The sequence below is a fragment of the Tyto alba genome, unplaced genomic scaffold (assembly GCF_018691265.1).
Source record: "Tyto alba isolate M040663 unplaced genomic scaffold, T.alba_DEE_v4.0 Super-Scaffold_22, whole genome shotgun sequence".
NCBI lineage: Eukaryota > Metazoa > Chordata > Aves > Strigiformes > Tytonidae > Tyto > Tyto alba.
The window spans coordinates 25,444,087-25,459,526 of NW_024881296.1; the positions used below are offsets into that span (position 1 = coordinate 25,444,087).

General features: G+C 38.8%; 1 protein-coding gene across 4 annotated transcripts in view; it reads right to left on the minus strand.

The window, feature by feature from the left end:
* Nucleotides 1-1,178: 1,178 nt before the first annotated feature.
* Nucleotides 1,179-15,440, minus strand: part of PHACTR2 (phosphatase and actin regulator 2) — a 143,734-nt gene continuing 129,472 nt past the window's right edge. For all 4 annotated transcript variants that reach the window (XM_032983179.2, XM_032983181.2, XM_032983180.2 and 1 more), the window contains 4 exons: nucleotides 14,008-14,069; nucleotides 12,821-12,958; nucleotides 10,459-10,535; nucleotides 1,179-6,678 (listed from right to left, as the gene is read on the minus strand). In XM_032983179.2, the coding sequence (XP_032839070.2) occupies nucleotides 6,663-6,678; nucleotides 10,459-10,535; nucleotides 12,821-12,958; nucleotides 14,008-14,069 (293 nt within the window). In that variant the 3' untranslated portion in view covers nucleotides 1,179-6,662. The remainder of the gene's footprint in view (nucleotides 6,679-10,458; nucleotides 10,536-12,820; nucleotides 12,959-14,007; nucleotides 14,070-15,440) is intronic.

Here is a 15,440-nt window from a genome sequence, read left to right on the forward strand (position 1 = left end):
AAGAAGCAGCTATCATTAATTTGCAACAATTCCAGTTATTTACATTCACAGATATCAATACACCTGTGTAAAATGCAGTATCAGCTCAGCCATTTCTTTATAGTTAACCATATTCAATCACACTAAGTCAAGCTGCCAAAATACAAATGCTTTTTGTTACGTAAAATAAACACTGCATAAGCTGAAAAGTTATTAGTATTGATTCTCCACAGCCTCACATATTTTGAAAGTCATTAAACATGTGGAAAGTACATTTTAAAGTGCCAGCAATTCTAATCTGATAATGTTTCAGATAGGTACATTGTTTTTATAGTTATCTATAACTATCCAGCATGACAAGCAGTGGGGAACCAAGTCTTGAATTTTGTTTGCCTTATTTTACTTATAAATAGGAAAATTTAGTGAAATTCAAGCAGGTTACTTTGAGCATAATTTGTTTCTATTTTTAACTAAATGAATAGAAACAATGAAGTCTAAGAACTGGCCCAGTGCCCATTAATAGGTGACACTCCATTATGTGCTGCAAAATTTTAATTCCAGTGAATTAATGTGAAAATGTAATTTCAGGTGACTGTGGCCCGCTTATGGTATATTCAGCATGTACAGATCTCTTGGCTTTACTGGCTCCTCATAAGACCCTACTGGAGCTTAACTACCTGCACTGGTGTGGATGGGTTATCAAGCTCTCCTTACTGGAGTAATCTCTCAGAGGTGTCCTTGCAAACTTGGTTGCATGAGGCATGCATGCAAGGATTCCTGCTACTGAGTAGTACCTCATCCCAGTGTACTGCAGCTCTGCCAGAGAAACACGTTCTTGAACGCCCAGTGTTTAAGGGACAGTTGGGTCTACAAAGTGTGCCATACCAGTATTTCCACATCTCACTGTTTGAGCAATTGTTCCATAAAATGCTGGGATGGAATGCAAAATTGTCAGCTCTTGAGTGTACAGCAATGTGGCCTGCACCATTCTTGCACCTCTCCTAGATTTGCAGTTCGGTTGTGAATGGAGTTCTATTTCTCTTTTAAGGAAAAATAATAAAAATCTTAAGAGCTATTTGAATGGTTGCAGGCAATTTACATGTGCCATCTCTGCACCCTTCCCACCCCTACTCATACAGTTAGATGCCCATTCAAACAAGTCAGTGATATCTTTTTGTTTCAAATCACACCAGCTAAAATAATCATCCAAAACACAGTATTTCTTTAATTCCAAAATTTATACAAGTTTACAAATCAATATACCACCACACAAAGTAGTGAAAGGAAGAGAAGTTATGTTTAGCAACATTTTACAATATTATACCAATGTTCAAATATGGTTAAATTTGACATAGTATTGCAAGACTTTTTTAATATAAAGAATTAATGATTGAACAAGGAGATACAGAGAATACCATTACTTACTTTGTTCCTATCCAATGCAATATTTAGCTTCCAGAAAATAATGAAATATTGGTGAAGTGCTGTATCTAGTTCATATGTGCTCTGTTTCCATTAAACTCCTGAAACAAGATGGGAACACTGACAAAGTGAAACAAGACCTAATTAATCATTAAAGTTAATAAATAGAAACCTGTCAAAACATTACAGTGAAATATGTTATTTTTAGTCCATTTGTCCCTTTAAAAATATAGACTTCCATTAGACTTCCGTAAGTTTGGTGGTTGTGTTTTGTGTTTTTTTTTTTTGTTTGTTTGTTTTTTTTTTTTTTCCCAGAATTGTTAAATAGAAGCTTTAAGTTATTCTGGTGAATTTACTTTTCTTTTAACTTGATCCTCAAAATATTATAATATCAACCTAATAAAAACTTTCAGAATTGCTTTCTTTTGTTCACCAAAACCTAGGTCCCAGCAGTGAGCATTTCACTGAGCTTTGTATAATAAGAATAAAGATAGCGGCAATAATGGAGCTAAATGTGGGAGCTCATAAAGGCAGGAGGCAAGTTTGTTCTGTTTTTCACCCTGAGTATGTCTTTATTTTAGTTTACAGCAGCAGCACAGGTCTTAACTTCTTGAGATACGAATAAAAACAGATGACGTGAAAGCGTTAAAGGATGCAGCTCCGGTCTACCTGACAATTTAATGCAAATGTAGGCTTTTAGCTTGGTTTACTTTATCATTAAAGTGTTAACAGACACTAAGATATGGGCTCATATTCTAGTCACTACTTAGGATGCCAGCAGCGCTGAGCCAGACCTGCCCTCCTGGTGCAGGCTGCCAGGTACCCAGGTGACAGCATGGCTCTCCCTACCCTGGCTCCAACCCACAGCCAGCTGCAGCCGAAACAAATTCTCTGGTGTAGCTGTAGTATTACTAGTCACGGGTCAGGGTCTGAAGCATCAGTGCTGGAAGCAAAGCACCAATCTCACCTGGAAGGAGGGGTCTAATTTCTCTAATATCAGGGACACTTTCAGCCCTTTGTTTCACAGCTTTCATTTGGTTTTCGAGGAAAAAATAAGCAACAAAAAAGTGTTCCTCTGATATGGCTTTCACCTGTCAACACTGAAGTTGTGGTGCTTCTCTAATTGCTGCTCAGTCTGGCCAAAGCAGAAGGTGGGGCTGCCCTGCTCCACACCACATCAGAGGTCAGTGAAGTCCACCACAGCAAGGGACACGCACAACTGTAGGCAAATGCTAAGCCCAACAAATAAATACAGTCTTGTAGACATACAAATGGCTGTGAACACTTCCAGTGATTTTGAAGAGACACTGCTCCTGGTCCTACCTTGTTTCAAATCACTCATCAAAATGGTATTTAGCTTAAATAATCGTTAGCATTTAGCTTAAATAATTTTTTTTGGTTACATGTTGAGTCAACATATATATCACAGTTCGAGAAAATTCAGACAGACTATTTTTCATTTGAGACAACTAATTTCAGTTGTAAGGACTAGTATGTATTACCTGAAAGAAGAGAGAGATGAGACATTTTAGAACCATTTCAATTTGTTACATGAAGAAGAAATTAGGATTTGATTAACCATCCATTCTTCTGTACCCACAGTAACATGCTGTGATGTCTGATCCTACTGATAAATGTGATATATGAGGTAATTTCAGAAACCACTACTTCAAGCTATTCATTTTCTCTTTGTGTGCATATAGACATCTGAGCTCATACCTGACTCTATGGAACATGGGTATGTGTGTAAGGATTGTCATATGTTGTGTATGATATTTAAATGATTTGTCCAACTTGATAAAAATGAACACATTGATCCCTTTTAGCCAGCTGGACCGTGCTATGTGTTAATTGGAAAGTGTTTTTTTCTTTTTACATATTTTTATTTTTTTTCCTGAAGTAGTACTCACTCAGGAGTTTCTCAGGACTTATCCTGATTTTTCCCTTCTATCAGGCACGCAACAGGCAGTGACGTACATGACATATTATTTCCAATGGGCTGTTGTATCAACTTGAAGACTTTTGAAATCATCAGTACAGAGGACTTGACGATACAGCAGAAACTGACTTCAGGCATCTCAATAAAGTAAAGCAAACTTGCTTCACTGCACATAGTGACATACCAAAATCTTGGGGTTTTTTATTGCACGGATAGTACTTTACAGCTGTCATTTTTTCTGCCAGTTGATATTTCGAATATAAAAATAGTATATACAATTATAAGTTGGTGTATAGGTACAATAGTTTATAGTTCTGATTCTGCAAGTATACTACATTTTTACATGAGTTCTACTGGAAAATCTTTTTGTCCAGTTACATAAATTTGCTTAAGTAGTTTGCTGAACTGTAGGTCAAAGAATGCATGTGATAATTTATCATCAAAATAATAAGAAATTACATAAGAAAATAAAGATTAGCTTGACATGTCTATTCAGGCTAGTATTTTGCCTCTAGCAATGGCTTGTAGTGAGTACTTTAAAAAAACCCCAAACCCAGAAGGAAGATAGGGAAAGCCTAAGTGATACTTCATCTACATATCCTCATGTCTTATGGTAAAATGCAGCTTAAGGAGGTCTGCGACAGAGGTTCTTTCCTCATCTTTGTGTTTTAACTCTGAAAATGAGAAGGTGGCACATGTCTTCCCATCCATGTTCCAGGCCTAGCACAGAGGAATGTCTTCTTGCGAAGTCAATTCATTCACTTCATCCTAAGAGTTTAACAAGTTTTATTTTGCTTGTGTAACCCATATGTACCCTGGCATGTCAGTGGAGCTACTGTCTTACATAAAGTTTATATAGTCTGACCTTACCTTTGTTCAAGTCATTCTGCCTGTGCAATAGCTATCTTTCTGCTTTTAGTATCTTGGCTGCTTTCAAATGTTTCAAAGTGATTAAGGCAATGCTGAGTTCTATTTAACTGTTCCACTTGCTTCCTCTGAAGTGAAATACTGTGTTTTATACTTCAGAGTCAACATAGTAGGCCTTTATAGGATTTTGGACACACATTTCTAAATTTGGCAACAACAACAATGTTTAAGCAGGAGAACTATTTAAGTGCTAGTGTAAGTTCTAAGTTTACTCCTCAAATTCTAAAAATAAAAAATTAGGATTCTACCAGAATTGCTGACAAACCTTAATTCTAATGATCTGATCATTCCTGGATGATTTAGTGCCAAAGAATACATTTTCACTGCTTCCTTGATGTCAAAGTGGTGTTTCTATATTTATAAAATGATGGACCTCACAGAAGCTGAACTATCTTCTGCAAATGGAATCCTAATGGCTCTTATTGATTCTGTTAAAAAAGGAAGGTGCTGCTTCCTTTTCTTTGCTACAAGCATGTAGATGGTTATTTTATTTGGTTATTGATATTTTGGGGTACGTCATTAGATTTTTTACTAAAATGTCAGTGATCCTAACAGTCATACAAATTATCTTTTTTAAAAAACGTTTATCTCTTTAAAAATAATAGAGTGTCAGCTGTTGGAGAGCACTTTCCTGTTATTACAAGTGCTCTTTACTAAAATAATCCATCCACTCCATTTATGCAAACCTGGTCTTCTTGTAAATATGAGTGAAGAGGGAGATCTAATTTTAGACACCAAATTGCCTTCCTGCCTTTAGGCGGACATCTAAAACAACAACCTTCAATTTTATAAACTAAAAACATTCCACAAGAATCTATTGCAGGTTCTGAGGTAAAAATCACATCTATGCAGACCTTTTATTGCCTGAAAAAGAAATACTTACACTTCACAATAAAAAACTAAACAGGGCACATAAAAGACAAAAATAAATTGTAGTATGTACACACATTAGAAAGGATAAATAGCAAATACATTGTAATACTGCATTAAATGTATGCATATGTGAATTCCGCCCCCCCCCCCATGTTGTGTACATTAATTCAAAGGATAAATAAGTGCTAATATAAGACAGAGAATTTCTTAGTGTAAACAACGCCACAGGCTTTTTAATAGGCCTTTGGGCCAACTTAGAAAAACCATGTATTGCCTTTCACACTCCATACCACTTAATTTTAATAGTACTGTATTCACAGGTACAATTTCAAGATAGTATAAAAAATTATGAATCTAAGAAGCATTCTTCACACTCAACAAAAACAGACTGCAGACACTCTAAGGATTTTCCGTTCACTTATACAGGACCACTGGCTGAAGACATACTGATTCGTCTGGGAGTTCTTCCTCAAAGCAGTGCAAGAGTCCTTAAATGTAAAAAGTCACATTAGTAATCACTGCTCAAGTCTACTAGTAAAGACTTTTGTGCCTAATTCCAATTCTGATTTTGCATTCACACTAGCATGATGTTGAACTTGTCACCACTGCCTGCCATAAGTGAGAAGGATAATGATCCCTCTAGTTTGAATGGCAAGTGACAGACAGCAAGCAGTGTTTCTAAACATGAAGCATTTCATTGCATTCATAGTGTCACGTTATTTGTCCTTCAAATCCCATTTATATATTTCTGAGGATCCAGAGTAAGTCAACATTAAAAACCAAAAAATATGACTTGTTCTGTATGAATGTTCAGTGTATTTTCTTGAAGCATGCTCACTGGGATTTTAAAAAAGACAGCTGAGTTATACTAGGACTAATTTCTGGCAACTGTATTTACTGGCACCAGAGAAAAATTACAGTTCTTCACTAAAGTACTGATGACATGAGGACTTGTGGCTTGCTGTCTTTTGAAGACAGGCTGTGGCCACTAAAAAAAAAAAATCATGCACAGTTGCTCACACTTTCAGTTTTTTTAAAAAAATAATTCCTTCCACTGGCCAAGTGCATTGTTAAGCAGTCCCATCCGTTCCACTTTTCCCTGTGGACCGACAAGTGAAGTCTCTCTTCCCCCATGCTCTCAGTCCTTTTCATATCCCTCTCAGTTACCCTCAGTCACAATCCTGTCGAGTCTGATGAGATCCTGGTAACAGGCTCTCAAGCGATTGCCTTCAGCTCTTCCTGACTTGTGGAGCTCTGATGAAGAAGTCCACCGACTTGTCTGCATGGGCGAGCCACAGAACCATGGTCTGTCTTAACAGTGACAAACACTTCATGGGGGTTCTCCTCCTAGACAAATCATCTGTCCATTGACAAAGACGAGGGCCACATCCTTCATTAAGCTCAGGGTAAGCTGTAGCACACACTCACACTCAGTCAAGTTCCAGTGCAATCTCAGGTCTTCAGGATGCAATGATTTCCCCAAAGAAAATTGCTACACGAAATACGGGATGTGGTCAAACAGTTATGGACGATGAAACCTGAAATGATAAATCATTAAAAAACTTAGAATTGTATTAATGCAACTGACAATGACACCGATCTTCCTGCTCTCACAACCATTTAACTTTGTTGCCTGAGCAGAATTACTTCTGATTTTCCTGGTCAGCGTGTGATTAGACTCAGCGCTATTATCCCCCACTGCCATCTCTCTCTACTAGAAAACCAGACAGGGCTATGGTGTGGCTCAGGCACTGGTGTGTGTCTGGTATACTGCTGTACGGTGTCTGTCCATACCATGAACCTGTCACTCTGGTCCCTCGCACAGTTTTGCTTGGGTCAACCAGTGCTCTTCCAGATACTGCCTGGGCACGGCTGGGATTAGCACAGGCCAATAGGCAGAGTGGGTATGGGGGGACATCACGCTATTTTGGGGGGTGTGGGGGAAGTGATTAACTGTATGAATTCAAGCTGTACCAAGCCTGATGGCCCCAGGGCTGGAGAAGAGTCTCCAGTCTGTTCTGTTTGCCCATATAGATTTAGTCACAATTGCATTCACTATTTGGAGACACTGTCAGTAAATCAGAAAAGCTTTGCTAAGCCACAAACCTTAAATTTCTGGGGTTTAATCCTTGTGTAAAATGAGGCTAACAAAAATTTTGGATTTTTTAAAGTAAGCAATACATTTTACAGCACTAGAGGTGCTTTCTTCCTATTAACACCAGCCAACTGCAGCACATGAAGGCCCAAACACAGCTCAGCTTTTTAGACATCAAGGCAGGGCATGTACATCACTGGAGATTGCCTGCATGATGGATAGAGAGGTGGGTTGCTCCAAAGGGTGTCACCAAGCATTTCTAGAGTAAGTTAGGAGCCTACAACAATTTAAATTCTAACTCAGCTTAAATGTAGAGATTCCAAGCAAAAGGGCTAGAAGGGCACCAATGTTGGGTGCTCAACCACCAGACACCAGACTATCACCAGACTTCTAAATCTCTGTTTAAATGGCTTTAAAGCATATCTATCCATGAAGCAGTAAAAGATGCAGCAACTTTAAAAAAGCATAGGTAATGATGCACCTAACACAGTAGATTTATGTAAGTTTGTTTGACACCTTTTCTCTGAACAGTTCCAGAAAAGAGCGAAGGAAACCAGCCACACATTACCCCTGTAATGTGGTATGGTATGGTACAATACAATACAGGGATGCATTTCTCAAATAAAGGAGGTGTACACAAAAGCTGACATTCACACGTGTGTAGCCTATCTGCTAAGTGAGAGTGCAGTGCATTGCAAAAACGACATGGGGTTTTTGTATTTGTGTAGAACAACAATATATTGGACTATACATAGCATTTCCATTAGAAGCACTTTATAAACATCTGCTGATATCCTCTTCCCAAACTTTTATTTATTTCTCTACTTTTAGAAACTCACTTTTTGGATTTTGTTATGAAATAACAGGAGGAATCAGTCTAAATTACTAGGAATATAAAAACAGTTCAGCTGACAGTCATTATAGTAAATGGTGAACAATGAAAACCAGCGGTTTTTCTTTCCCAAGTTTAATATAAAATTTTAACAATTCAAAGATACTATAAATACTGATTCTAATATTAAAGCATCTTATATTGAATATGTAATAATATAAGAAAGTATATGGTATAAGCTATTTTTGATTAACAAACAGCTTCCTTGTTGTCTCATTCCATCACTTTATGAATACATGTTTGTTAACCAGATGCCAATGCAAGTGCCTTTCGGTTTGTATTATCTCAGTGATCTCCTTGAAAAAAATTAAAATATGAGTAATTCATTCTCTGGTTAGAGACTTTAGTCTACAGTTTTCTTAAAACAAATCACTTTTGTTGTATTGATCCAAATGTAGTGGTGAACTACATACTTTTTAACAAGAGGTCCTGGAGGAAATGGAATCTCTTTATATTTTCAAAATTGGAATTGACTTAAAACATCCGCATCTAATTCTGCTCTTAATTAGTTTTTTTCCTAGTGTTACTCTGCTGACTTCTGTGCAGTGGCTCCACAACATGACCAGTGAAAAGAAAAGCAGGTGGAGAGGGAACAAAGTGTGCCTGATTTTCCTCAGGTTGAAATTCTTCTAGAACCCTAAAGAATCACTGCCTATATTTACCACAATTTGGCTGTGCCTATTTTTTACTGCATTTTCCAAGGCCCTCCTCAAAAAAAATAATTCACTTTTTAACAGGTTTGTTTTTCCTCTGGATCATGAGATTTTTGTCTCAGCTTTCAAGAATCCAATTGTAATCAGTCGCAACTGTTTTCAATTCTCGTGAAAAAATAACTGATTCTTTATGTATGACTCATGCTTATCTGTACTTATGCTTCTATATTGCAGTGCAACTCAAAAACCGTAACAATGTAAGCAGGAGGTTGCATTCCATCTCTCCCAGCACACAGCCAGGTTTCTATTCCTACTCATTTTCCTTCTCTCCCTTGGGATGCCCATTTTTTTAAAGTAGTATTTTTAGATGTTCTGAAGAATATATACTACATACTAGCTGAAGAGAAAATTACATCAGAATACAAATGAAAATATACATATCTGTTTGAAATGGACATTTCCTAAAGGTCAGAATGCAACACTAGATTAAAAACCTGCCTCCTGGTTCATCTCCTGGTTTAGGTTTGCTGTCCGTGAAAGTGGTTTGATTTTTTGAAAATGGATTTATTCATGTTATATCTACACAGAAGTGAGTTTACAGTATTATATATTAAAAAACAACAAAAAAAAAAATTCATGTTTTGGTAAGAAAAAAAGCCGCAGAAATTGTGAAATCAAGCAATGAACTAGGAGATGCCAGAAACCACCAAACACCCATCTCCCATTGTGAATTTTCCTTGTGACACTCTTTAATTAGAGGATTCACACTCACTCGCTTGGATCCTGCATTTGATTGACACAGTAGAAGGAAAAGGAAGGGACCCAGTCTTGGGCAGTTGTTTTTATTTGACTTAACTCTGTGGGAAAGTGAAGACAATAATATTACGCATGCAATGTTGGCTGATCCTAACAGCAAGTTTCACTTGCTGGTGGCAATTTTCAGCCTTCGTAACTTCAGAAAAATACAAACAGATGCCATGGGGATGGCAGAAAGTGCCTCCCTCCCCCTAGGAATAACTCTGTCAAATTTGAAGTCCTGCTAAAAACTGTGGACACTTCGGATCTCTTTAAATAATAACGCTTCAGACAACATCTTGCTGTTATCCAAAACAGAGAACAAAATAAACCCAGATTAACACATCAGAAGTAGCAAACAGGGAATACTGGAATCTGTCTTGTTCCCCAGAAACTGCTGCCAGGAGCCTGGGTGACCCTTAGGAAGCTCCCCAAAACACTGGTAAGCTTTTCTGAAGTTCAACACATCACCTAGTTTTCACTCACCAAAAGCATCTACAAAAATGTATACTTTCATGAGCAAGGGAGTACTGCCAGAAAAGGGCATCCCTTTTTTTTTGTGCTTGAGGACTGATATCTTCATCTGTGAGAAATGCTGAGTCCTCCAAAAGGATTATTTTTTAGATTTCCCAAACAATCTTCCATGTAGCAACTGATCCACTGCAGTCACCTTCACTGCTGTATCAACTACCCAGCTTCAGGGATGGCACCAGCAACACTGGGAATCCCAACAGAATCAGTGGTGGGATTCAGGTGGGATTCAAGGGGACCCATGGTATGAATCTACGCAAGTCATGACACAACTGCAGAGAACTTGCAGAAAGGCGGAGGGTTGCTGTCATACTAATCTCTCCAATTTATGCAAGAAGAAGGATTCACCCACCTGGTAAACTGCCGACTTTCCTCGTGTACTTCCATTTCTGTGCTTTTAAATTCATTCAGTTCTTTCCGTATTGCTGCCTAATAAAAAATAATGATATACGCAACCATAAGAAGTATGAATCTTAAGGAAAGTAGAGTCTGAAAGGAACCTGGACCTACTCTTGCAGGTTCCCTTACAGTTCCCATTTTCCAGTCTCCCTTACTGTAATCCACAGCTCTCACACATTTCTGATCATCAACAGGAATGACCGTTTTCAATTACAGCTATTTGGAGAAGTCATACACTACAAAGAACCTCAAAGCATCAAACACCAACAGTAAACAAAGAAACACCAAATCTTCTGCAATAGGTGAATCAACTCCCCCACTGAAATACAGCACTTGCTACAGACAAAAATGGGCAAGGGCTTGGGTTACCCCGCCAGTCACCGGCTGAGTATGCAGCCAGGAGGGGACTGTATCTCCAGGCACAGCCCCTGAGGAGCTGGTGAGTCACGCTGCCTGCACGACACTGCACACACAGCAGGGGCCTTGTATCTCCCCACTGGAGACAAGACTTCAGGAATGCGAGATGAATAGCGTTTTTTAAAGTGGAATTAGTCACTTGATTTGATTAGTTTTACATAAAATGCCATTAAATATTTGGACATTTCGGGCTTGCGTTTTCAGCTGAGAGATACTAAAGAACAGCAGAAATTCAGTGCACTTTGTAAATGCCTTGTTGTTTATGTTAAGAGTGATAAGCAATTTACTTAAGTAATAAATATAATTTCTGAAATATTCTAGTATATACTATGAGGGCTTTTGTTTCTATGCCATAAGCTTTCCAACCTTCACTGTGAAATTAAGTGATAGTTTACTCTTAGTCATTCTTTCACCATTTCAAATAAAAGCAGTACCATTTCATTAATCCCTAAAGAAATCTCACCTGGCGTGCGTGCCTTTCAATGCAGAACAGACAAGCAGCATGATAAAATTATAGCATCACCAGACTGCAGTCTCATAAATGAAAAACTTCATTTTAAGCAGTGGATGGTTCTGTTTAGCAGCAACACCGTGCTTACACAAGGCTGCTGTAACAGCTAGGAAAGAGACAGCTATTTCTGAGCACCAAATCTGCAGCAAAGACACCAAAGCTCCATAATATAGTTACAGCACAATTTTCTGCTCCCACTGGAATTAGAAAAATGACTTCCCTAGGATATAAGGGCAAGAGAGTTTCCAGGCTACCTGGGGTCTGCCCTTCTGCTGAGGTGAACAAACATGGGGATCACAGAACCAGCCTTGGGCACCTATTCATTACAAAATGAATTGAGATTAAAACCTGCTACCCTAAAGTAGGTAAGAAACTCCACAGGTTTTGTTCTAGTGAGGTTTACCCTTGTTGGACCTAGGTGAAAGTGGAGGTGCTGGGTGCTCTAACCTCCCACAGACTACATGAGGAGTAGAGATAGCTCAGCACCTCCCATAACCAACATCTATAAACATTTCTGGGTATATTTATAATGTCTTCACCTTTACTTGATATGATATTCTCCTACGATTGTCAGATGAGCTGGAATTAATATTAAAATACAAGCTGAAACAAAATCAGTGCTTCACAGTCCATAGCTAAAAGACAGTGGGTTCTTGCACATATCACTCTTCATGCCAAGCACATCTCATAGGATTTCCATAAAAGTTGGTTTAGACCCAGTGTAAAAGGGCCAGCACTTTTTGATACATAAATCCTACAGCTTTCCTTTTATGAAGTGGTGTAGGAGGGAAATGGAAGAGTATTTTATGGTAATCTTCAACTGATCAGTTTTCTAAAAGAGAACCACAGAATCACTTGTCTCATCCTTTGTAGTTAGGCAGAGGAATTATTAACTGCAACATGTTGGGGGCAAGCTTCCTAAGAAGGTGTGCTGCACGCAAATGGTCAGCTCTTGCACTGATGTTTGTGGCCAAGAACCCTTAGGAGGATGGAGCAGATTCTACCTTTTTTCACTTGAGTGACCTGCAAAAGTAACTCTCGGTGGCAGTGATGCAGGCTTCTGCCTGCAGAAACCTTGCCTGAGTTCCACGGGTTGTAGCCATCTTTGCTAATAACCTGGCTTAGCAAGGCTAAGATGGCTAGAGGCTAAAAATGCCAGAAATTCTAGCCTGAACTGCTGTAATGGCGGTGGAAAATATGCTCTTAATAAGCACGCGAGTGGGTTTTCTTAGCTGCAAGCAGTAGGTGCACAGTAGAACCATGACAATCTTGCTGCCTCCAGCAGATGCCATTTGTGATGCTGCTGTCAAGAGAACATAAACCAGAGGAAAGTCCCCCAAAAGTGACAGATGCAAGCATTTTCTTATAATCTGTATTTGACTCTTGCCTTGTCTGCGGGAGTTAACCTGGCCCAAGGCTTGTCAGCACGACGGTCATAATCTGGAGAATCCGTGACCTCCACGTACTCATTAAATCGAAGGATTCTTCTTGCTTGAAGTTCAGCCACTGTAGGCCTCAGGCTGAGCTGTAAGTGCGAAGCAGAAAATAGTACGTTTAATAAGATGAAATAAAATAAAATAAAAGCCGAGGGTATGAAGTTATCTCAAGAGAACTTTAATGGTATTTCTAAACAGGGTCACTTTCAGGTGTCTATAAAAAGGCACCATCCTGGGAGTGCTGCATGGGAATGGAGAAGCAGCACAACCTAATTTCTTCAATTATAAAAATAGTCTTTGTTGGGCAGGTCACAGAGAATCATGACAGTTATCTCTGGAATATTAATTGTGACTTTGCAACTGTCACACTGTTTACCCCACTAGGCAGTAGGCCCATTTGCATTAATGATTACACAGTCTACTGTTTTCAACCATAATATTGTAAATAAGCAGGATTTGGAAGTGATTGCCTAAGTAAAAAAATTTGCTTTGAATATCTGGGGGTCACTGTGATGCCAAATTGTTTCAGTCACTTCAAACAATATTCACTTTAATTAACAAAGGACAATGATATTAAGGAAACTGTATTTTTGCAGAGAAGGATAGACTGGGGATTTGTGTGAAAACTGTCCCCATCCTCTCCCAGAACAAGCTCTCAAAGTCAGGGCAGCAGATCTGTAACTGCTTTATTTCCAGGGACAATGAGCACAATCCCACCTGCAGCAGCCAAGACCACTGACGTGGTTAGAAGAACAGTGAAAGGATTTCTCAGGGCCCACGCTGCTTTGCTGCCCTCTCTGCTGCCCTAGGGAAGAGTGGGTCTGCAGTGTGGCTGCCCTCGAACAGACACGACGGCAGCGGTCACGCTCAGGGAGCAAACACATGTCATCTCTCTCCCCTGCTTACATGGACAAATATTAAGCATTGCCAGACTCCATATGCTTTTCCAGGTATGGGAAACTGGGCAGGAGGGAGTTTCCCCCAAGATGGACTTGGCTTGTACCGCTTTTTAAACAGATTTCTAATCTGGGAGTATGACTGATAGACATTTGCAGTAATGTACATACACTGATTTTTAGAATCTTATGAAAAATAATCCTATGTACACAAATACACAATACAAAAAACACATCATCACCTTTCTACTGAGTCTACGTTTTATTTCTCTTTTGGCTTCCTGTTCCTCTTCTTCATTCTTCTCTGTTTTCAGAAGAGATAAAAAGGAGTGAATATTTAAGTATTATAACTGCGCATACTGTATTTGTCTTGGTTGAAAGCTTCAATACTTCAAGTCCTGGCTCATGTTCCCTCATATTTCTGGGTGATCTTGCATGTGTTGTCTGCTTTTTGGATTTTGTGTGCTCTCATTTCTTTTCCCTGTCCTCATTTCCCCTGATTCTGTAGACATCTCAAGTCACCACTATGGGTCAGGAACACAGCAAAAAGGCAGCATCTGCCATTTCCTTTCTGTGTAATACCAGACAAGAAACACGGTGAAAGAGCTGCCTAATGTTTCAATTACTTGTCCTAACATTAAAATCACTGTTGCTTTTACTTCCAATATGCCACCTACTGACTATAAAGTAAGAGTCTAATTATCCGTAAGGGTCAAGAAAAAAGTTTGCTCTGAGTATCCAAATCAGCTGAGTGTCCTCTGCTGTTACAGGACACAATGAATCAACAACAATTCATTTCATTGTCATTTGTTAGTGCAAATTGGTTTTGTTACTTTAATTTTTTTTTTTTCTGGTTTTATAATGCGGGCATATGATTCAGTATTCAAGCCCTCTTGGTTAAGGGCCACTAGCTAAACCACATAAATGAGTACAGCAGAAAATGACATATGCATTTTTTGAAGGTATTTGGGCATAAGACTGAAGTGTGCTTTCAAGAAATTTCTGTGCTAACCAAACTTGATTTCTTGACTGCCAGTGAAAAACACACTTACAAAGGCATGTTCTTATGGACTCAGCATTTTTTTTAATTGATGTACATTTTGAAGAATATTATTTGCCCTTTCAGTCCACCTCTGGTGGTTATACACAAAGATAACTTTGTTGTGTCTGAAATATCCTACCTAGAGATACCCATAAAATTCTGATCCTGTTTTATTCATGGTTAGGGGTTATGGACTCCATGTTGCAGCTCAAGGCTAACTACAAATTTAAAGGAATTCATTTGTCTATTGTGGATGCAGCCAACCTGTATAGATGAAAAGGCTGTTTTAAATCCTGGTGTAGACCTATTTGCCCTGTCTGCTGTGTTACTATAGGCAACCCAGCCGCAGAAGATTTTCTGTATCATGACTGATACACTGGAGGCAACCCTATGACAGGACACCTCCTTTGCTAACTCAAAGGCTCTCACGTAAGAAGAATACGAGGGGAAGGGGAAGAGCAACAAATGATAGAAAAAGAAGAAATCTACAGTAGGAAAAAGGTGATACCAGCCCAAGACCTGCTCTGTGAGAAGAGTCCAACACCAATCCCAGGTTTCCATCAGCAAGATGCAATTGCACAGGGTTGCTGCCAGGATTAGCTTGGAACTTGTGTTGATGGTGATTTTACTGAT